This window comes from Fusarium oxysporum, chromosome III (assembly GCF_013085055.1).
Source record: "Fusarium oxysporum Fo47 chromosome III, complete sequence".
In the NCBI taxonomy this organism is placed as follows: Eukaryota; Fungi; Ascomycota; class Sordariomycetes; order Hypocreales; family Nectriaceae; genus Fusarium; species Fusarium oxysporum.
Genome location: NC_072842.1, coordinates 3,282,324 through 3,304,381, shown reverse-complemented (window position 1 = coordinate 3,304,381; position 22,058 = coordinate 3,282,324). Strand labels below are relative to the sequence as shown.

The following is a 22,058-nucleotide window of genomic DNA, read 5'->3' as shown; positions in this document are numbered from 1 at the left end:
AGGGTTTAAATGAGTGTGGGGTTAGATGGGACGAAGGCTGCGACACCCAATTGGTACTGTACGAGCAATCAGCCGCCTCGAAGCGCCAGGGCTACACAAAGTTCTCGAGATGCCAGGATATGAGGGCATCGGTCAGGGTTGGTTACCTGATCAAAAACATGCGCCTCGGCCAAGGCCGGTTGGAGGTCATGGCGGAGAGAACATCCAATCCGTGTCGATGAGCTCCCAAGGTCGACGAAATGGGATTGCCGAAGGCGAGGATCCGTTATGACGGCGGAAGACGCCTACGAGAGGCTGTCCGATGGTAACACAAAGATGCACGTCGGCAGAACCGGGTGAGCTACTTGCAGCAAAGTAGCATGGATAAACGATAACGCCCCGGCACGCGGTCCAAAGACACGTTTGCCATGACTCACGGCAACAGGTTTGAGAAGAGGAAAGAGAATAAGGAGATTCGGGTGCAGCAAAGAAGTAAAGGCGTATAAGAAGTGTACACAGAGATTGCGTGTCAGTCGTTGGTATACGGCTTGACACAACCATTCCAGCCTGACCCTTGTCTTGTTGACTCCGGAAAAGAGACTGGAAACTATAGGGTGAAGCCACTCTATTCTTATTCGGGCTTATTGGGGACATTTCTAAGCAATGTGGTTTGCTAGGATAGCTAGGATAGGTAGTCGACATGTTGGGTCCGTTAGCTTGATCAGGGAATAACGAGACCACGATGATATGCGGGCGGCTGCAAGACTGTCGCACTAGATAATGTGGCAGTTATCGTATAAGCCAGGGCTGTAGCCTGACCGCCATGACCGCCATGGAGACATTGTTTTCTGGTGTCAGCAATGGTTTGGCTGGCCTATTGACAGCCAGTTTAGAGATGTAGGCTATTGGATCGTGCCGTAGTGGTTGCATCGCATCGATGTCAGAGAAAGGATGAGGAAAGACTGGTAAGAAATCGAATGGAGTTGCACAATAACAAGTCAATAAATGAGTAAATAGATATGACCAGATGAAACCCGATCTTTTCTGCCAAGCATCCAGCAATAACCTCGAATGATGAGTTGAGGTCGTGACTTTAATGTCTACATACTCGGTAGGAATCAGAAATATAGACAGTGGCTAAGGGTAATGTTACTGTAGGTTACGGCAGGGACGGGCCGTTATCATCTTCCAATGGTGTAAGCAAGCTTCAAAAATTAGGCAAATCTGCCACACGCAGTGTAAACTTAATTTACCTTGCCTAATAGATGATGGTTGTCTACCACCTCAATGGCTAAAGGTTGGTGTTACCGTGTTACTGCTGCCGCGGCAAATGGGGCTAGGCGAGTTTTCATGTGTACGGATAGAAACGTGGATACGCCATGGCACTGCGCGCCCAAACGATCAAAATGCATAGCGAAATAAGCTAAAGGAAATACGAAGTGATAGAACAAGTAAATAAATTAACAAGCTATTATACTGAAGTATTTACGGATCTGCCATGACAAGTTTCTGGGTACATGTCTATACCAAGGTCGGAAATTGTCGTAAGAAACTAGGTGCTGGTGAAGAATGAATATCAGTAGAACCTTGTAAAGGCTGCCGCACCAAGACGTGGCGTTCGAGGACCGTTATAATAAGCACAAAACACACCCCGAGTTAGGAAGAAAAGCTCCTGAAAAATATTGAACGCATTGTTCGAAATTAAGGTTGAAATAAGCTTCGTTCATATGCCTCCATTTGTCTTAACGTCCAACGACTTTGAGGAAGTACCTGGGTTTCCATACATATACTAAATCAACATATCATGCTAACAACTGTGCAGTTTATATATGTACCCAGTACTTAGCAAATCCGATATTTCTTTATAAAAAACCAGCCAATATCGGGGTTGTTATGCTTCTCTCATCATATCTGCTTAATACTCCGCGGTTGTATATTTTATATCTACGTGGACCGGCGGACCTACAACTTCATGCCCCGCTCCGAACGAAACCCACTCCAACCCCGAAAACCGTAAACGCGTCTCCTTGGCCGACGCGTCTTCCGTTTTCCGGGGTGTCCCACTCATTCACTCTCAACCCAAGGCTGCCGTCCGGCCCCGGAAGACCGCATGTATGTCTCCTTGCCTGACATCTACTGAGAACCGTAACCCAGAAAATTTGCCAGCATATGGAGACAGATATAGATCCCGCCTCGGCGGGTCACCAGGAGATTCGTCTTCTCGTGGACGAAGTTATTGAATGTGAGACTGCCCAAGCAATGTACAAAGGCTTTGACTTATATTCCGCGTAGCATCCAAAATACCCGCCAAAACACGCGCGACCAACGTCAAACCTACTATTGCTAGCCTTACCTCACTATCGTATGAATGGGGTCTTTTACCTGGGACCCTTGACGATCTCATCATTCTCGTCACAACTCCAAATCACCTTGACCAAGCAAGCCAAGCTGCTATCATCCGAAACCTGTATCCCGTGGCACCTATCTCTCGAAAATCTGTTCTTCAAGTAATCTCGTGCCTTGGACATGGAGCCCTCAAGCCATCTCTTACTCTCCAGGCCGCTCTTCTCAAGTGGCTCATTACAGTACACCACACTTTGGAGTCACCACAAACGCTTTCTCAAACCTACTCGGTTCTGTTTAATCTCCTCGATACCGCGGCCACTCGGTAAGTTTGCCTTTCTTTGTCGTGAGCAATTCACTAACTCCCGCCAGACCTAACCTCAGCCACCTACTGGCTCTCATTACCAGACGCAAACATGTTCAGCCTTTTAGAATACAAGCCTTGTAAGTATTGCAGTTGAAGACGCCTGGTCGTTCGCTCACACATCACAGGCTTAACCTTTCCCGGCAAACTGGAAATGACCCGTCCTTGATCGGTCTTCTAAGAGTTTTCAAAGACTATTACCCCGAGGTTATTGTAGGAGACGCAGTTCGGGGCAAAGCATCCTCCTTCAAGGCTCGTTTTTACATGTCTTTTCACTACTGCACTTACTGATTATTGGCCAGCACCCTGATCCGCAATGGCGAGCAAGGCTGGACGAAATCCAGGATGCACATCTTCATCAAACAGAAAAAGGGACATTGCGACCTCGAGATGGCTTCCGTGTCCATCGCCCTATCTCCCGTAGTACTAGAAACAGAATTATCCCTGTAGTCCACACGTCTTATGTGGCAGAGGTTCGTCTGCAGCAACGTGCTGAGTGAGTAATACTAACATTGCTAGAACGCGGTTACATTAGAGGAAATCGAGAATGTTGCCAGTTTTGTCAAGAATCTTGACAAGCTCGAACTCCCCAATCAACTAGTGGCTGTTCTGGCAGATCCTTTGTTGCAAAAGCTCATGCTTCTGAGACCAGACGGCGAATCTGAACAGAGACTAGCCAACTGGCTCAATGGTGTTCTGCAAGATGTTCGTGATGGCGATGCAGATGAAAACACCTTCTTCGACATGCTGGACATCCTACGGGAATATGTTGTTTCTATCAAGGTATGTTTCTTGTTGACTTGGCTGAGGGTAAATCTGACCAGGGCCAGAACCTTCCTCCTCTCCTACTCGACTTCTTCGCACGCTTTCTTCCGCTTTGGGATGGCTCTGGACGCCGCGATGCCATGTTTGAGATCTTGTCTTACTCCCCATTACTGGACTTCAAAGGTCAGTTCAAGCCGCTCCAGACTACCTCGCCACGCTAAAACTCTCCAGGGCTATACAAACATATATTCCAACCCCTTGAAGCTGCAACTCTTGATAATACCCCGGAATCTCTGCTAGCGCTTCTCGCCCTGTACAAGAACCTTCTTCACCACTGGACAATTGTGCTTGAATCAAGTGACACGGTACCGGACCACGCCAGTGGTACTATCACAGCCTTGGTCCGACACGTTAATCCACTGGCCCTCACACTCTGCCAAACATGTCCTTCTGTCTCATCACGTTCTGCAATTCTTGACTTCTATGAGCAAAACGCCAGACTCGTTAGCCATCAAGTCCTCAAGCACTACATTTGCATCGAACTACCCCCTTCATCCCTCATTTACATACTCTTCTTTAGCAGTTCTGTGGCCATTGTCTCACGTATGTGTGCCATTCTTGCCTTTTACAAGAAGGGTTTCGAGATGGCCATGCTCACCAGGCCGGGTCGTGAGAAAAGCAACCGCATTGACTCCACATCATATAACAGGACTTTTGTCAGCCTTTTCAATGGCTACCTTATGGATATGTGCAATTGCTTTTGGCGTGGCAGGGCTTTCACTAACAGTGACCCCAACGCACTCGGATGTATGATTCCGGGGAGCCTCGTGCCTGTTCTGTCGTCGTACGTGACTTCTGTGGACAAGGCTCATACTCTAGCATCTCTCTTCTCATTGTCACACTCGCCACTCCTGAGCTTGCAAAGCAGACGATGTATTAGAAGTCTTGAGAATGCCGAAATCGATAGCGATTCTTCTTTGCGCATCAGGCATGAGGGACCGCCGACACAGAGTAGCCTTGGGCAATTGGCAAGTTCCGGGGGTTTACGCATCTCGTGGCAGGATTATAGGATCAAGGTGCTCGAGGCACTGACTGCTAGAGAACTCGGGGGCATTACAGATCTTTTGAAGAACACAATGACAGTTCTGAGGAAATTAATAGACGGCGAGGGCAGCTCCAGGCCAACCACGTCGCAGTCATTTCAATGAATGATGATGAGTAAATGAATATCTTGTTCTTTGTACCATATGTTAAAATATGATCAGACTGGTCTAGTTGGGTCAAAAAAAGTCCGCGCTCTTGGTTGAAATTTACTGTACTAAGCACTCCCAGTGCCATACCGTTCCGTCGTCATGCATCAAGTGTTGAAAAGAACAAACGCCGCAGAATACAGGGTTGAGAACTGTTTCCCTTTGAGCCGAACGCCATGCATGCGAGACCAATGCCACCAAATTCTCCCCCTATTGCGACCCTACGCCGAGAAATGCAGTTGAGTGCTATCCGTCTTTCCGAACTCCAACCAGAAAACAATGAAACTCGGGGCGATTGTTAAGAATGCCCTGACATAAGATCTCCGCAAGAAATAGCTTATGCTTCGCGCTGCTTAGACTCGTCGCCATAGCCACCGATCTGGATGCCTCCAAAGCCATAGGTCTTGCCTTCAGGGCCACGTTTCATGTTGCTCCGTGGCCCTCGCTCCTTCAAGTCCTCTCGAAGCCAGCTCAGAACGAGCTCTCCGAGACGGCTATTGCCAGAGGCACCCACAGTACCATCGATGGTGGCGAGCATCTTGTCAGCCTCGTCCCACTCCTTGACAGTACCAAGGTGCATATGGGCAAGATGAGTAGGCCAACCAGCGAGGTTATCCAAGATATGAGTAGCGTAGACGATGGTACATTCTCGAATCTCCGTCTCACGCTTGAGCCAGGCCAGAAACTCAGCACGGCTCAGAACGTCGAGATCGACAGTAATTTCATCGAGGAGTAGAACCGTCCAAGGTCTCAGTAGACCCATGGCAAGCTGGACTCGACGACGCTCACCATCTGAAACAGCATGCATACGCCAATTGGTGTCGACATCAAGCATTGCGACGAGCTCGTCTCGTCGATCAGGGTATGCATCGCCACCAACAGAGCGAAGCAACTCATTGACGCCGATGTCGGTTCGAACAATGGGGTTAAGAACCCATTCCAGACCAAGATAAGTGACCCCCTCAAGACCCTCTTTGAAAGGATCTACACCGCAAATAGAGATGGTGTCACTGGGCGCAAGACGTTTGCCGGCAAGAAGACGAAGCAGAGTTGTCTTACCAGCTCCATTAGCACCGATCAGAAGGGTACGAGACCGCGGAGGAAGATCCAAAGTGATGTTGTTGACACCAGTCGAGTAGTCGGGAAAAGTGTATGAGAGGTTGTTGACTTCAACACGGGGAGGCTTAGGAGGTGTCATGGTGAGTTCAACAAGTGGTGACGTCTCGAATGAGAGGACAAGAGGGAAAAGAAGGATGGTCAAACTGAGAGGTCAGGACAATGGGAAGAGGATTGAAAGGATCCCTGGAACATAAACTTGCGAGGATATGATATTTGTATAATCAGATAGTGCGTGTCATGACAATGGCGAGTCAGAGATTTCTGTTCCCCCTCCAAATTAGGTACAATACGAAGATTGGTTACCTCAGCCGGTGACAGGCGGGATCCGTTGGACATGAGGATTCCTGCCTGCCGTCCTGAACCCCGCCATCTTTTACGGTCGCACTCCACTATCGTTATCGTTTCCAGTTAGCGAACCCTCCGCCTGAGATCCAGCACGTCATGACACCTGAGACCCAGCGAGTTCCTTATTAGTGGAATGCCTGCCCACTAATGGGCGCTATCAGTCCCCTTATCCGTTGCCTAGCCACTTTACGCCAATTCGCGTCTAATCGCGGACCAAGCTTCTTCACGCGTTTTCATTCTACAGCTGGAAGCTTCAGTTTAACTGTTTGTCAAGTCAATCACACGACTACGATACATGACAAAGCTTGCCACTACCTGAAATTTCCGGGACTTCCTTCAGCTGCTTTATTTGTACCGTCAACCTGCAAATACCCCCATTTCGGGGCCACTCAACATGGTGACCCTCGAAGATGTCGAAGGGAGCCTCTTGCGAAAGCCCTCGTAAGCTGTGTTTTGACACTTATTCAAACAAGCACTGGACTGACTCGAATCCCTCAGCGAAACTTCTCACCAAGTCCCTTCTCGGAGCGCCTCCGTTTACAAGCCCCTACAATCCTTTGTCCTCGACAAGCAACGCTCTTACCAGCAGCAGTATGGCGATATGTACTTTTTGCGCCTCACCAAGATAAAACCAGCTGTCGATAAAGTAGCCGCAGAGGCTTGGACAGGTACAAAGATTGGCGAAGAGGAAGCACAGAGAGTTGAACGAGTGCTTGATGTCCGGCAGGGAGAGCTGTGCTGGGTAACTGGCACCGTATACATGGAGATGCCACTGAAGCCGAATATTCTGGAGGATGTGTCCAAGGATGTATGCCATATTAGTTGCCGATCGACTGTGAAATGGAATGCTAATATGTCCGTAGCGTTGGATCTCCGCCCCTATTCTGACACCGAAATATTTCTCCAAAGACGACCAGGTCATGTTGGAGGACGAGTCGGGCCGCATCAGGCTGGTTGGCGATGTGCTGAAGACCGTAAACTTGGTCACAGGATGTATTATCGGGGTCATGGGTACCGAAAACGCCAATGGCGAATTAGAGGTCATTGACATCAAATTCCCTGACCTTCCTCCGCAACCTGACCGTTGGAGCCTTTCGAAGCCCAATTCAGAGAAGGCCAAGACAAAAGACGAAGATGAGGATATGGCTGATGCTTCTGAAACCAAGAAGGGCAACAGCAAGATTGCTATTGTGTCTGGCTTGTCTTTCTCAGGCACCGATGCTTCTCACACGCTTGAGCTTGAACTCCTTTCCGAGTACTTGCTCGGTGAAGCTATGACCCCTTTAAGTCAGATCGATGTCTCTCATATTAGCCGCCTTGTCATAGCAGGAAACTCTATCTCGACAACAGACCGCAAACCTCCCGCTGCAGACGAGGCGCTCCCAGAAAAGAAAGCCCAGAAGAAGTACGGCTACGACGCCAGCGCCTACAACCCACTCCCCTCTCAACTCTTCGATGCGTTCATTGCCGAACTTCTCCCATCCATTCCTATCACGATGCTCCCTGGTGCTCAGGATCCAGCGAACGCTAGTTACCCGCAGCAACCCGTGCATCCAGCAATGTTCCCTTCGGCACGAGCGTATGCCCGTGACCCAGCAGCTCCAGCCACCCAACCAGGCTGGTTTGACACTGTCACCAACCCGTGGGAAGCGGAGCTCGAAGGATGGAGGTTTCTTGGTACTGGTGGCCAAAATGTTGACGATGTTTTCAAGTACGTCGGCAGCGATGATCGTCTTGGCATGATGGAAGCTATGTGTCGATGGCGTTGCTGTGCCCCGACTGCACCCGATACGCTATGTGAGTACATGACGACCCAAATTTTGATGTCTCGAAGCTAAAATATTGCGTAGGGAGCTACCCGTTTCAGGATGATGACCCTTTTGTGATGCAGACTTGCCCTCACCTCTATTTCGTCGGCAACCAGCCACACTTCACTACAAAGGTTATCCACGGACCTGAGGGTCAGTCAGTGAGACTTGTGACCGTACCAAGTTTTGCAGAAACAAAGGAGCTGGTGTTGATCGATACAGAAACACTTGAGGTGGAGAGGGTCAAGATATCTGCAACATAATGCGATCATAGGATGGGCATGGTGTATAGAATAGGTATGGCGAGATACCCCGAACCGTAGTTGATTAAGTACGCTAAGCTACCTGTTTGAGCAAGTTGATCGATCATCCATCCGTCCACTTCTTAGCAGAGCATTCGCCTCGCCTTGCCTCGCCTTGTCCTTTGCTTGCTGCTTCCACTAAGCCACGCATCAATCTTCTATCAATCATAGAAATCCGTCTCAAGCCTCATAGTCCGACTCGTTGTCACTCGGCTGCACAAAATCCTGGTCTTCTTCCTCGCTCTCCTCCAACTCATCGTGTTCGTAGATGTACCAATCGTCTTCATCATCGTCAGTCGCTCCAGGTGGAGCACCGCCGGTGTTGCCCTGCTTGTCATCGTCGTCCTGGGCGCACTTCTCGCAAACCTGGAGAATGAATTTGCTGAGTTGAGCCATTTTCTGGTGGATCCAACAAAGCTTGTTGAAGCGGAAGTTCTTCATCTTAGCATCCGTCCTGAAAAGATCACTACTCTGGCCTTTGACGTCTCTGTCATCGCCTTCATCCTTTCTTTTGTCCTCACGCTCCTGCAACGCGAGTTGTCTGTAAAATCGCAGTTGGTGGGCACGAAGAATGAGATCAGTTGAGGAGGGCCAAGCACCATTGTTGAGAAGCTTGTTCAAGATCTGAACATGTATGATCTCACAAGGTAGCGACTTCAATGCTACCATCAACTCCGAGGCTGGCTCGAAAAAATCGACAAAGGTGAACTTGCCGTGTTTGAAACTTGGGCTGATGATGATCTTGAGCGTGTGGATGTTGGCATTATAAGGGGTTTTGGCAAACATCTTAATTGCATCGACCATGAATTCCTTCGTGCTCGGAGTGGAGCGACTGGAATCGGCCTTGACCGTGATGAAGCGAAAGTACTGAGCGTATTTGGCAGTATCGATAGTCCCAGGCTCATGGATTGGTAGTGCCAGAGGGTCGGTGTCTCTGTTGGCGATGTTTTCCTGGTCTCTCATGCCAGGCTCAGGGACATATATGTCGTCATTGACTAGGTCCTGGATGTTGGCCACCTCGTGATATTGAGTAGGCGCATCCCGAAGAAGGTAGAGAAAGATATTTTCGCCGTACATGACGCCTCTCGCTTCGACAAAGACTTTCTTGCTCACCATGAGGATGCTGATGTCAAGGCCAGGTTTCTCTCGCTGGTACACACGCCTCCAGCTGCTGTAAACAGGAATAGGCTTGCTCGACACAAGGAGACCTCGATAGATTTGTTCACGAACCTCGGCAGGAAGGCCCATGAAGCTGAGACGTCTGGGGCTCTTGACCTTGATCCTGATAGGGAGTCTAGGTCGAGGCTCTGGAGCCGGGGAATTGCGGAGAACCCCGCGGCGACCTCGTTGAGTACGGTTTTGATAACGGGCAGGAGTGGGATTAACGTTCTTTGTCAGCACCACCAGAGCCCTACCTCGACGCGAACCTGGATCCCTTTGGTAAGCATTGGGGATAGAGGGAGGGGGCGCCGTCTCATCTTCGTCGAACGACTCTTCTTCAGGAGTTGTCTCGCGTGGCCCCCAGACGAATTGACTCGCGGGAATTCCAAACTCCTTGGTGAAATCTTTCAAGAGCGGCGCTTCGATGATCATCTTGTTGTTGGACGCTTTAACTACCTGTGAGTCTTTGTCGGGTTGAGGCTTATAACGCTTCTTAGGGGGTTCATTGTTGGCGGTCATTGGGCTTCTCTTGTTTCCGATTGAAACAGCTGATTCGCTCCAGGAAGATGGGCTACCTGGCGCGGACGGGCTACTCAAAGAAGATGAACTGCTTGGGGAGGATGAGCAGGATGTAGATCGAATGACCTGGCCAACTTGAGCCCTGGTCATCGTCTTCTGTTTGACATTGCATGTGGGCGCCATGGTGTGCAGTCGAGGTGCAGAATCTTGAAAGAGGTGGATAGCTTTGAGTTAGGATGAGGAGGAAATGAAATGAGTAATGTTGGGCAGAGAAGCAGTGGTGTTGTGGGTAAGATGTGAAGAGATGAATGTGGAGGAAAGGAAGAGGGATCTTTGATAATGAGATAAGGGGCCAGTGATTCACTGCTGCATTTCAACGAGCACTGGATGAAGAGGCGCTGAATTTTATAAGTTATGCAACTCATCATACAATTTCAGCTATTTCCCTTGCTACAATGTTCTTCGGTTGTTCCAATTCAGCTGGGTCTGCCCCTTCTCATGTTGACGACACAAGAAGAGTACAGATAGGCTATATCGCTACGTTCAGGCATGAAGTCGACTTCAAAACCAGGCTTTGTCAAACGTTCGGCAGAAAAGATAGCGGCCACGGGATTAAAGCAACTGACACCGAGAGAGATTGGGCGCAATATAGTCGCGTCTGGGTGCCAGCCTTACCACTACCGAACGTAAAGAGCATAACAGGCGAATCCTAACAGAGGGCTAGATATAAGATAAGCACGACAAGTTAGAAGAGATGAAGGACATATTGCGAGTTAGGCATCTCAAAGACATGACACCGGATCAGCATGTAATGACAGGATCAAGTGATTTGCCATGTCAGGGAGAACTAACAGAACCATCAAACGAACTTTACACCAAATGAGTTACAGAAGTCCAAGAGACGACACCGAGGCCATTATGGAGTGCATCAGGGCTGTGGACGACATAATCACCGACAGAGAGCTTAGCAAGTGTTGGGAGACCAAGGTGTTAACCTCCAGCTCACGCCCACCGAGTTAAACATCCCAAGTTTTCCACAGCATGTGTCTACCGGGTTCTCCTGCTGAAGGTGTGCTCGGGAGATACGTAGCGGTGCATGGACGTAATCGTTCGACAGAAACCAGGGCCTCATGAACGCTTGAGGAGCCTGGCTTGGTGGTCACATTTATGATATCCTTGAAAGGAATTGTGAGAAGACATGCTTATAAGGTATTTGCGAACAGTGTATCGATGATCACCTACCAGTCACTTGCTCCAGCTGTATGCGAAAAAAACGAACAATTATGATTACAACACCTGGCTAGATATAGTTGCGATCAAAGTTGCAAGAGGATGTATACGAAAGTCATCTATCCAAAATTAACATATCGAGGCCAAGTGATAAGAGAAATGTCAAAAGTCTTGGAGCATGGCTACCGGTCGTCTTACGGTATGCGTCTTTAAGCTCAGCGCCCATGATAGATACTCCTTGTCGGTGTGCAAAGTGACCTCGTCAGTTGATTATCAAGACTAGCTGACATTGGGTGTTTTCAAATGATCGCCTCAGTACAAAAATGTCAGCGCATTCTTACAGTAAACGCAGGTTTCAAACTCTAACGTTTCTGTTTCCATATTGCGTCGAATAAATTACGTATGAATGAATCTTCCTAAAAGTCAATAATGCTGCGTACACTATGGCCAACGATTCGAAGTTATCAGGGTCAACGGCTGTTGAGCTCTTCTTTGCATGTCTCTACACGTGCCTGGTGTGAGGCGACAGCATCCCCTTTGGCATGTCTGTCGCTCATCGTATGAACTAATGTGTCAAGCCAGTCAGATGGTTGTAACCCGTTTTCATACTTGTAGATATTCTAGGGTCATATTACATTGGTTAAAGGGGAAAGTAAACTCCCTCGTTCATCTGACTCAGACAGTCAAAGGCCAGAACCATTTCGAAGGCTTGAGATGCATTTGTCACTGTATTTGCGCCTTTCGTTTGGCAAGTGGATACAGTCTAGGGAAATATTTGGGGATCTATGCCAAACTCCGCAGTGCGCTAAAAACAGAAATTCAATAAGACTCTCGACGGCGTTCTACGGAGTCTTTGTGGTTCTTAGTTGGCAACTAGGCATCTATAAAAATCAGTATAGCCTTTTTCTACTGACTCTTTATCTCTTCATATTCACGAAATTCTAATCATAACACACTATTCCCCCAAGTCGCCTCTACTTCCAACCTTAATCAATCATTGGAGTCAAAGTGGCAATAGGATAGCATCTCAAACTTTCAGCAAAGGCGATTAACCCAATTGTCATCATGGGCTCCCTCGGCTCCGATGCAAAGCTACCATGGATCCGGACACCATGTCTCTTGAATCCTCAACTGTCCCGCGTGGCAGGCTGGTGAGCTTCACCGTCACGACACAGATCAAATCAACTGACATCATCTGAGCAATGTGTACCTTAAGCTTGAGAACCTTCAACCCTCAGGCTCTTTCAAGTCCCGCGGCATTGGCAACCTTATGACCCAGGCGGCGGCGGCTGCCACAGGCCCGGTCCACTTCTACTGCTCCTCTGGCGGCAACGCTGGTCTGGCATGTGCAACTTCTGCCCTCTCTCTGGGCCAAAAGGCGACTATCGTAATTCCTACCATCATTACTGAGCTCATGAAGGGCAAGCTTCTCGACCTTGGGGTGGAAGTGCACCAAAAAGGCAGGAATTGGGCCGAGTGTGACAAGTATATGCGTGAGGAGCTATTGGCAAATGATCCCATGGGCATATATGTCCCGCCTTTCGACGATCCTCGGGTTTGGGATGGCGCGGCAACTATGGTTGATGAGATCCGAGATCAACTTGAAGAGCCCATCGAAGGGATTGTCTGTAGTGTCGGAGGCGGCGGTTTGATCAATGGCCTGATGCAAGGCGTTGAGGGCCGTCCTTGGCAAGATAAGAAACCAGCTGTTGTGGCCGTCGAAACGAAGGGAGCAGACAGTCTCAATGCAAGTGTCCTTGCTAAAGAACACGTAACACTCCCTGAGATGACCTCGATCGCAACGTCTCTGGGCGCCACTAGAGTGTCAGAGCAGACTTGGAAATGGAGCCAGCATTCTTCAAAGACTATGAAGAGCCTCGTGGTATCTGATGCCGATGCTGCCATTAGTGCCGTGCGCTTCGCTGACGATGGGCGGCATTTGGTTGAAGTCGCGTGCGGTGCTGCGCTGGCCCCCGCTTATCGTGGGGATCTGAGAAGAGTGCTTGGACAGGGCATGTCCGACGAGGAATGGGGTAAGAAGAATGTGGTGATCGTGCTTTGTGGTGGCTCGAATGTTACTCTGGGAATGCTCAATGAATATCGGGATAAATATCGAGGGGAATCCTCGATCAAGATCTGAGAGAGTCCATAGAACATACACATATACACGTAGAAACGGGAGTAAACAAATAGCCGGTTGATTGTCAGCACTTTTCTCACAAGCTGCGTATCGTTAACCGTAATCTCTGACTTGCCAGTCAAGTCCATTTTGTTGCGCCAAACTCCCAGATGCCCTCCCACAAGTCTAACGTTTGCTCGCACCGCCTCTACTCTTTGCAGTTCCCTTCTCTGCCTTGGCCTGGTCAACAAACTCTTTCATGATCTGATGTAGATCGGGATTCTTCCTGGCGAGGAGTAACACATCGTCTGTTGTCACTGTGGACCGTCCAGCGTGGTTGCTGAAACTCTCCAGATCTGTGGCAACGTTTTCTGTTTTACAGTTAGCACCCTTTCCCGATACTAAAGTGGGAATGGCGATTGTTGTTTACCGACTTGTGTCCAGACTAGCTCTGTGAGTGCGCCGATGAACTGTGGTGTGGCATTTCGGTTACGACGTAAAGACTCCTCATCAACTATTTGGCCAACTGCGTACCACAAGGCAGCCTTCAGGCGCTACATTTAATTGATTAGCTAATGGTGCAACATTGTCAGAAACAAAGCAAAGGTTTCCTACCTCTCGATCTTCGTCACTGGTTGTGTCTGCCATGTCGATTTTTTTTTGTTGGAACAATGTCACTTCAGTTGTTCGATGAAAGATAGCCTACCATTGAACGTGCTTAGACGCGTCGTGGGGTAGTGGCATGTTGCACCACACGGCGGGGTACGAGGCGAACGACCGTAGAACTTCACTCACAATTAGATAGTAGGGTACAGAGGAAACTCTCCGCCTGAAATAACAAATTCGAATTGAGAGACGAGAAAAGTAATTTATTATTATGGAGCTGATGGTGACGTATTTGGGATGACCACATATACTCTGTATACGATTCGCTAGACAAAGCATATAATAGATACTTGGTGATGCTTCTTGAATGCCAATGTCATGAAAAAGAAATAATGCCGGCTTGCTTGTAAGGGTGTCTTCTCTGCCTACTAAGTTTCCTAGTTAACCACCTAGGGATACCAGGTTCCCATGGCAATGAAGCTGTAAAGCAAATCAAGGTCGTTGAAGAAAGAATATGGCTAATGCAGGGACATCCAGATCCCTTCCGAACCTTTAGCTAGGCGGCGTACCCTTGTCACGAGGTTCGGAACTTGGGCAGTTCTTAATCAACCTTTCGGCAGTTCTTGAACCCCCTGTCCATCTCTTCTTGTTCAGTTCTGGGTTAACAGGTAAAACTTCCAGTTGAGTTGATCTCCCGGTGTCAGTCGTCATTGGCGTTCAAGTTTTTTCAAGGTTGACATCATCAGAAACCTGAGACTGATGATCAACAATAGGTAGTCTGCTCCACCGAATATGGGTGAAGACTATACCGGTATGTATATTATCTAGCTTCCCATATTCGCGCAATAATTGAGGTAAAGGGTTTGTTCGCTTGGAAGATCTAATTTTATTCTTCCTCCCGTTTAAGAATGGCTCTATTGGATACTGAGGTAGGTAGATGATTAAGAAGCGCTCCCCAATTCCAACCCATCCAAGCCACACCGCGCCAGCGTCTCCACTAACGAAACAGAGGCTGTGCACCTCCTCCATCCAATCACAGGCATATAAGCCACACACCCAACGTCGTCATCACCAGATTCGGCCGCTTTAGCATCGCCACTCTGAATGCGATCAACAGAAACTCGGCCACTTCCACACAATCAGATGCTTTGCAATGGCGCTGGGAGGGATCCCAGCTACGTAATAATGGATGTCTTGCGCAAGCTTAGTGCCCATGCACCAGAAACCACTTAAACCCCGAATTCCTCACCCAGTTTACCTATCCCTTCCATGAACCTTAATTCTCACATCTTCGTTATTTTCTTGACAATATTCGTATAAACCTAAGTAACCATGGGTGCAAAATCAGGAACCGCGCTCAAGTTCCTTCAATGGTTCATTCGTGGCATTCAATTTGCCTGTGCAGCCCTCATCCTTGCCATTTACTCCTACTTCTTAGCCACACTCCATAACCACAACCTTCACATCAGCGATACCATCCGCGCTGTGGAGGGCATCTCTGGTGTAGCTGTTCTTTACACTGCTGCAGCTCTGGTACTTGTCTGCTGCCTCGCTGGTCGTACACTTTCTTCTCTCCTCGCGATTATCTTGGATGTCGCCTTCATTGGTGCATTTATTTATGTTGCTGTTGCCAACAAGGGTGGTGCCAGCAGCTGCACTGGCTATCTCGACACTCCCTTTGGTAAAGGGAAAGCTGGAAACACTGCTGAGGGAAGTGATGGATTCACTGCTTTGCCAAGTTACCGCACGGCTTGCAAGCTCCAGTCTGCTTGTCTAGCTGTTTCCATCATCGCCATGTAAGTCACAAATCTAGACTGATACATACCGCAATTGACACTTCAACAGTATCTTCTTCATATTCTCCATTGTGATCGAGGTTGCTCTTGCTCGCCACCACCGCAAGGAGAAACGCTTCGGCCCCAGTCCTGCTAACGATTACACCTCGGGCTATGGTGCCAAGGGTGGTTTTCTGGGCCGTCTTTTCCGTCGTCGCAAGACTGCTGCCGCCGAAGAAGGTCATGACTTGCCGGAGCATACTCATCCTGATCAGCTCGATACATATCGTCAGAGCCATACCACAGATCGCACCGCCGTCAACAACTACCCTGACAATGCCTACAACAAGTACGATAACACCGGCTTCAGTTATCAAGACACCAAGTATGGGCGCCAGGACGGTTATGGTCAGATTCACTACCCTGAGCCTGAGTATGGTGTCACTCAACCGCCCGCTCGTCAGACCGAGAATCCAAACTATCGCTATGAAGACGGTGTCTACGATCGCAATTAAAATAGAACGAAAGAAACTGGAAATCTGAATTGGAAAACTGCACAGAATGATGCCCCGAATGTTGCTCCCGGCAAAATCAACAGGTCGCTCATGAACATTCACATTATGTTAGATAATAGGGCTTGGTTAGCCTGCTTAATGATTAATCATATGTATTTTGATCTTCTCAAAGCCGTGATAATAGTGATGAGCCGTTTTTTTCACTGATGAACGTCCAATTCAAAGCTTCTGTTCACATTTTCTTTTTACCTTAAACTATCTCTTAGTTTAGTTTTTCTCCGGGGTCTTTTGTCGCTTGAACACTTTATACTCATCTGACGGGCTGATCTCTTCGCTTTAACCTCTTCCATCTCCATATCATCGCAGAGCCAAGCTTGAATAGGTATCAAAGAGGTTGAACTGTTACATTCCATGCCAAAAAGCTGATGTAACGGGAAACCCACAGTCTTCACGGAAAGTAAACAAACAACTTGCCGTCTGTCATCGCCATATCAATCAAAAGCGCCCAAGCAAGAACCCTTTTATGTAACAAGCTTACCAGACCTCACCCGGCTCTAGTTCGCTCATGCCATCGTCACCTCCCCCATCTGTCCAATTCAACTCCAGCTTCTCAAGTTCTCTGGAGAAAAAGTCCTGCTCGTCTCGCATGGCAGCTCTAATGTCTGGTGCGATCTTGTCTGGGTACCGGCGAAGGTTAAGCCAGTGTGTTAGGCTGCGCAATGCTTGTTCTAGGGGAAGCGCTGCGTCTACTTCGGCATCCACGTCACTTCCCGCAAGCCATTCGTCCTTCAGCTCCGGTCGACAGTGCAGATATATCGCCGTGATCACCCGCATATTGCTCTGGCGCCACTTACGGCCGCAGTAGGGAACCTGGTTCTTGAACAACTTAAGCGTGTAAAGGCGTAGTTCTGGCTGAGGTACTTTGAGAGACTTCCTAAGGATTGTTGACGACTTGTATTGGACAAGCAGCAAGTTTCGGTGTGCTTTGTTTTTGCAAATCTTTTGCATCACTCTCAAGTAATTAATGAGGGAGAAGAAGTTGCGGCGCGAGAAGTCTGTGATAGGCTCTGTCGGTTGTTGATTGAGGGGATAGCCAAGCTCGTCTACTTCGGGTCTCGTTGAAGTAGCGTGGTCATCACTGTTGGAATCTGTGTCATCGTCGTTCTGCGCAGTTGGCGATCGTCTTCTCCTGATTGGCGGGGGGGCAGCTTCATCTTCACTCTCTTCTATCTCTTCGTCATCCCCTTCATCTTCTTCCTGCACCGAGTCTGCAGCTGCCTTATCTCTAGATTGCGACAACAGGTTACAGAAATGGAAGAAACTAGGAATATTAGCAGACTAGTTCTAAACTCCTAAGCATTACCCCATACCTATTTTCAGCGCGGTCCATTTTGCTATCGACCACTTGCTGAACATCTTGATGAGCAAAGAGCTTGAGGACGAGAGGGACGTAGTTAGAGTCCAATAGAAGTTGCGTCATATACTCGAATTTGAGAACATCTATTTAATGTCAGCAAAGAAACCAATCGAATAAACTCTGTCAACATACGAGAAACTCTCAGCCATTTCAACAGGAGTATGAGAATCCCAGTCATGGCTTTTGATGTAATTTCCCGAGTCCTGGCGGCGTCAACTTCTTCTAGCGATAATTCAGGTGTTGGTGGTTTGGGGAGGCTCTGTCCTGGCAACTCCTGCTGCTGTCTATTCGCCGAAGGACCGCCGTTCATGACAGGATTGTTACCTCTACCCATTCCTGGAGGTGCTTGTTGAGGTTGCTGTGCGACGATTGCTGTCACGTTAAGAAGAATCGGCCGCAGCAGGACTATCACAAGCGATTGGAGGTGAGGCAGAGCATCACGCTAAACGTCGTTAACATCTTTCCCATTTCCATGATTCGTGTTTACCACCCACATAGAACTTTTCAACAGCAGCAAGGCGTTGCTTGTCTCGTTCAGACAACAGCTCTGGTCGAGGACCATAGTCAATCTCCGGTTCAGGAGCGATGGGATGCTTTCTCTTCTCCTCTGCTTTTGTCTGCGCTTTTACCGCCTTCAGAATCTCTTGCTCTTCTGCCGAAAGCTCATTAAGGTCTAGACCCTCGATCTCATCGTCATCATCATTGTGGTCACTATTATAGCCGCGCTCAAACTTGAGAAATCGCTCACGCTCTTCCCAGAGCTGGCGAGTCGCTCGCGTCATCCTGACTCGTTTTGAGAATAACTCTCCAGCTTCAAGGATGGAGGCGGGAATATCGCTTCCTTCCCACTTTCGGCCTACCAGAGCATGTTGGAGACCAGAAGGGCCTTTCCCGCCAGCAAAGTTGCTCGACGCATCTAAGGGAGGGTACATGAAAGGGAAGTTCTGGTTTGTTTGATAGTTCTGTTTCTTGCCTCCCTTTCCGTTTACTGCTGGAGAAGGGGGTGGCGACGGCGCTGGGGTTGCAATGTGTACTGGTTGGTCAAGAATCGAGGTTCCTCCACTGTGAACCTGGGGTGGCGCGGGAATGATACCGTTAGCACCGTTATTCCTGGAAACTTGACTCGAGAGAGGGGGTAATAAAGAGGTGTTGTCTACTTCAAGTGGAATGGCTGGTCGCGGAGGTACATATGCTGGGTATTTTGATGTTATCTCTTGCCGGAAAACGTGATAGTCTAAGGGTGAAGCAGTGATGGTCTTCTTATCAGCTGCTTTGTCTCCCATCTCATTAGTAGCGTCTTTGATAGCTTCGAGTTCTTTAGTTCCACCAAAAACAAGTAGAATTGATTTCCAAAACAGAAGGAGTATCTGTTGAAGAATGAGCATGACGGCGTGAAACACGACTGCTCAACATACCTGAGTTTGGGGCATGGCATTTTGCTCATCCCATCGTAATTTCGAAGTTGCTGTAAACATGTAATCGACCATTGAGGGGTTGAGTTCCACTATTCCTATCAGTCAAGGCCAGATACAAGACGAAGAACAAACTTACAGAGCTTCCCGTATGTAGAGGACATGTCTTCTGGGTCGTTGAGAGTTTCCTGTACTGCAACGTACATGATGGTCATGAGATTCATCAACTCATCCTGAGCTTCTTGGGCGCTGTTATGCTGCCCGAGAGGTTCCCCTGACCTGGAATCTATACTTAGTATCAAGCTGCAAAAGGCACGTCAGGCTATACTCACCACTGTACTTCGAAGCTATTCCGCAGGGCTTCCCATATCACGGGCAGCCCTTCCAAAGAGCTAAGACACTCGACTCCAGCCTTGATAGCCTGTAGCTGCGGAATACTCGCGACAGATCGGCTATCCCCTGGTGTCGCATTCGGCATGGCAGTATCATTCCAACGGCCCAAAACCAGATACACCAGCTTCCCAATAGAAGCTGACCGTAATGCTGCATCATTGGACTGCACGCCCGCTATAGCGGTTTGAACAAATCGTGCCCGAGTATCGTTATCTGCATCATCCCATGAGTCCTGAGATCTCGACTCATGCTGCCAGTGCCACTTAAAAGCTCTCTGTGCAGCACTGAGCCTAACCCACTGTGGTACCTGATAGTTGAACCACTCGTCTATCTCTTCGGCATGCGGACCCATGTCGGTGTACTCAAAATCATAGGCGACGGGATCGGCGCGATTGAACTCCGCTACTATATGGCGCAATTGCTGGAGAGAGAGCGAGTCGGTCCCCGAAGGTTGGTCATTTGAAGGAGGAGGCGCCATAGGCGCGGCTGGAGGGGCGCCTTGTAGAGTGTTTCGCTCGAGGGGAGGCCGTGCTGCTGTAGGCGGCGCAGGAACCGGTGGAAGATCGGGTTGTTCGGCCTCGCCGGCGAGGTCAGCGATTTCGCCTGTGTCAGTTACATCTTCTATCGGAGTAACAGGTTGCGCATCGTCTTGAGAGGCCCTTGGAGGCCAGACGTTGCTCATGGTGTTGGTCGGTTGCTCGTGAGGTTGATCTAAACAAATGCCCCGCCAAAGTCGATGTTTTTTTGTTTCGGTGCTTAAGCCATAGTGGAATTACTGCTTGATGAAGTGTTGGTTACAAAGAAACAAGCATGTGACTTTTGTCTCAACCGATACTTTGAAGAGGCCGAAATGTATGACTATGTTGAGTAATAATGGTTGTAGACGTGGCCTGGTTGAGTTAATGGAGGAGTAGGGCACCCGACACCTCAGCCTTGGGAATTGGTAACGCCCGCCGAATATAATTGGCGGATGCTCTACCGATGCAGGTCCTGGCAGGCGCAACTAAGGGTCCCATCCTCTTCAACTTACCATCATAATTGCCGTGGTCATTAAATGCTATGACAGCAACTACATATAAGGCAAATAATTTAAGAAAAGCTTGGGTTCAACTGCATTTAATATTTTTAGGCTTACTACGTAACTATACCTTATAGGTTTTTTTTTTTAAAACTTAAAAGGAATATAATATATATAGTTATATAAATATTACTTAATATAAAAAATATTTATTAAAGTATTTAACTATTAATATTTTAAAAACTTAAATAGTTTATTAGATAATACTTCTCTTTATCTATAAGGGTCTCTAGATAAAATTAATAGAATATTGAGCATTAAGACTTGCAGGAAATTCCAGCTCACTCAGAACCTGATGAATCTGCATGAGAGCCATTATCCCCATCTCCTTCTCTCAATGCTTGTTTCTGTCCTTTTGCCTTTGCCCTTTTTCGTAGCTTCTTTAGGCGATTCATTCTCTTCTTCTTGTCTTTTACATGCTCCTCTTTCTCGGCCATTTTCTTGGCTTCGGCTGCTTTCCTCTCTTCCCTTTCATTTGCTCGTTTTCTTAAGGATATCCGTTGTTTCTTTCCTGGTCGTCGTTTTCTTTGGGCCACTTCATCCTTTGGTTTTTCATTCGCCCTGGCTTTTCGAGTGATAGCGAGTTTCGTAACCTTCCAAGGAACCTCAAGGCCCCAAGCCCTGCCGTGTGATCTTGCCAACACTTGATCCCCACTCACTGCTGCTACAGTATACTCATGCTTTCGTTCTGCAGAGATGTTTTTAACCACATAATAAGTGAGTGGCCGACCACTCACGAAAGTTCCATCGCCTGTTGGTCCAGGATCTTCCTCCAGCACGACCTTTTGACTTGGTGGGGCTTTGCTGAAAAGTCGAAAAACAAATTCCTCTTCCTGATCATCCTCGGCAGCCGGAATAGCCTCTGAATCTCCAATATCGTCATCACGAGACTCTTTGCCTCCTGTGAGAGAATAGTCCTTCATCGCGACTTCAGGGGTCGATTCTGCCAAGATTTCCAGCCCCAATGATCTTGCGATCTGCGCATTCAGTGTTGCGCGCAACTCGGCATCACAAATGCCGTCGTCACTCCAATTCTCTGCGCCATCATCTGATTTGTCCAGATCTTCTCTTCGAACCCTGAAAAGCGAGTTAATACCTAAAAAAACGAATCACGGTAAACAGGCCATCAATTACCTCTTTGCTTCAGGCACTTCAAACATGCTGCTCTCTCTTTGTCAATGGTGGATAGCCGCAGGGGACACGAAGTGAGATTCTGGGCAGGTTTGTCTCAATGTGAAAATAGAAACAAAGACTACAGTGTTGTAGAGGGTGCAGCAAGATAAGTCAGGGAAACAGATTAGCGGGGATCTTTCGAGGCTGGGCCACTTCCATCAAAAGTCAAGGTGCTGTAAGCAGCAAAATCTCCGTATACCAAAATTCTGCGATGGCACCGTGTTATCTTATCGCCTCGCACCAGCCACATCTACTTTAAGGTGCCTAAATTGTATTGGATGCGGATCGTGCCTCTAATCATGATTAAAGCATTGAGAATTTGTCAGAAAGTTTAGTGTTCACAGCACCAGATGGAATTCGTGATGTCTCCTAATGGCCCGTTGAT

The 22,058-nt window shown here is 48.3% G+C and overlaps 9 protein-coding genes across 9 annotated transcripts; 4 read left to right on the top strand and 5 right to left on the bottom strand.

The window, feature by feature from the left end:
* Positions 1-2,014: 2,014 nt before the first annotated feature.
* On the top strand, positions 2,015-4,659 carry FOBCDRAFT_317262 (Mis6-domain-containing protein; the record flags this gene model as incomplete). The annotated part of the gene is made up of 8 exons (XM_059611994.1): positions 2,015-2,221; positions 2,272-2,647; positions 2,695-2,766; positions 2,815-2,938; positions 2,989-3,159; positions 3,206-3,469; positions 3,517-3,634; positions 3,683-4,659. The coding sequence occupies exons 1-8, from the start codon at positions 2,149-2,151 to the stop codon at positions 4,657-4,659; spliced, it is 2,175 nt and encodes a 724-aa protein (XP_059464480.1). The 5' UTR covers positions 2,015-2,148.
* FOBCDRAFT_218713 (P-loop containing nucleoside triphosphate hydrolase protein) lies at positions 4,640-6,160 on the bottom strand. The gene has a single exon (XM_031176985.3). It carries the CDS (start codon positions 5,897-5,899, stop codon positions 5,039-5,041), a length of 861 nt encoding a protein of 286 aa, XP_031048118.2. The 5' UTR covers positions 5,900-6,160; the 3' UTR covers positions 4,640-5,038.
* A 221-nt stretch (positions 6,161-6,381) lies between these two features.
* On the top strand, positions 6,382-8,363 carry FOBCDRAFT_24401 (DNA polymerase alpha/epsilon subunit B-domain-containing protein). Its single transcript, XM_031176978.3, has 4 exons — positions 6,382-6,606; positions 6,664-6,973; positions 7,029-7,962; positions 8,016-8,363. The coding sequence occupies exons 1-4, from the start codon at positions 6,560-6,562 to the stop codon at positions 8,234-8,236; spliced, it is 1,512 nt and encodes a 503-aa protein (XP_031048111.2). The 5' UTR covers positions 6,382-6,559; the 3' UTR covers positions 8,237-8,363.
* A 56-nt stretch (positions 8,364-8,419) lies between these two features.
* FOBCDRAFT_290453 (uncharacterized protein) lies at positions 8,420-10,173 on the bottom strand. The gene has a single exon (XM_031176984.3). The coding sequence runs from the start codon at positions 10,136-10,138 to the stop codon at positions 8,456-8,458; it is 1,683 nt and encodes a 560-aa protein (XP_031048117.2). The 5' UTR covers positions 10,139-10,173; the 3' UTR covers positions 8,420-8,455.
* Positions 10,174-11,997: 1,824 nt separating this feature from the next.
* On the top strand, positions 11,998-13,410 carry FOBCDRAFT_218705 (tryptophan synthase beta subunit-like PLP-dependent enzyme). Its single transcript, XM_054703867.2, has 2 exons — positions 11,998-12,336; positions 12,386-13,410. Exons 1-2 carry the CDS (start codon positions 12,251-12,253, stop codon positions 13,323-13,325), a joined length of 1,026 nt encoding a protein of 341 aa, XP_054559842.1. The 5' UTR covers positions 11,998-12,250; the 3' UTR covers positions 13,326-13,410.
* On the bottom strand, positions 13,368-13,997 carry FOBCDRAFT_24389 (kinetochore component CENP-S-domain-containing protein). Its single transcript, XM_031176974.3, has 3 exons — positions 13,920-13,997; positions 13,735-13,858; positions 13,368-13,675 (listed from the first exon to the last, which is right to left on the bottom strand). The coding sequence occupies exons 1-3, from the start codon at positions 13,950-13,952 to the stop codon at positions 13,491-13,493; spliced, it is 342 nt and encodes a 113-aa protein (XP_031048107.1). The 5' UTR covers positions 13,953-13,997; the 3' UTR covers positions 13,368-13,490.
* A 1,086-nt stretch (positions 13,998-15,083) lies between these two features.
* FOBCDRAFT_218701 (uncharacterized protein) lies at positions 15,084-16,371 on the top strand. The gene is made up of 2 exons (XM_031176973.3): positions 15,084-15,706; positions 15,756-16,371. Exons 1-2 carry the CDS (start codon positions 15,243-15,245, stop codon positions 16,198-16,200), a joined length of 909 nt encoding a protein of 302 aa, XP_031048106.2. The 5' UTR covers positions 15,084-15,242; the 3' UTR covers positions 16,201-16,371.
* Positions 16,372-16,393: 22 nt separating this feature from the next.
* FOBCDRAFT_218697 (uncharacterized protein) lies at positions 16,394-20,318 on the bottom strand. The gene is made up of 7 exons (XM_031176970.3): positions 19,362-20,318; positions 19,169-19,308; positions 19,033-19,121; positions 18,112-18,984; positions 17,750-18,059; positions 17,571-17,700; positions 16,394-17,521 (listed from the first exon to the last, which is right to left on the bottom strand). The coding sequence occupies exons 1-7, from the start codon at positions 20,102-20,104 to the stop codon at positions 16,735-16,737; spliced, it is 3,072 nt and encodes a 1,023-aa protein (XP_031048103.2). The 5' UTR covers positions 20,105-20,318; the 3' UTR covers positions 16,394-16,734.
* A 356-nt stretch (positions 20,319-20,674) lies between these two features.
* Positions 20,675-21,924, bottom strand: FOBCDRAFT_218695 (uncharacterized protein). The gene is made up of 2 exons (XM_031176969.3): positions 21,635-21,924; positions 20,675-21,577 (listed from the first exon to the last, which is right to left on the bottom strand). Exons 1-2 carry the CDS (start codon positions 21,658-21,660, stop codon positions 20,782-20,784), a joined length of 822 nt encoding a protein of 273 aa, XP_031048102.2. The 5' UTR covers positions 21,661-21,924; the 3' UTR covers positions 20,675-20,781.
* Between the last annotated feature and the right edge of the window lie 134 nt (positions 21,925-22,058).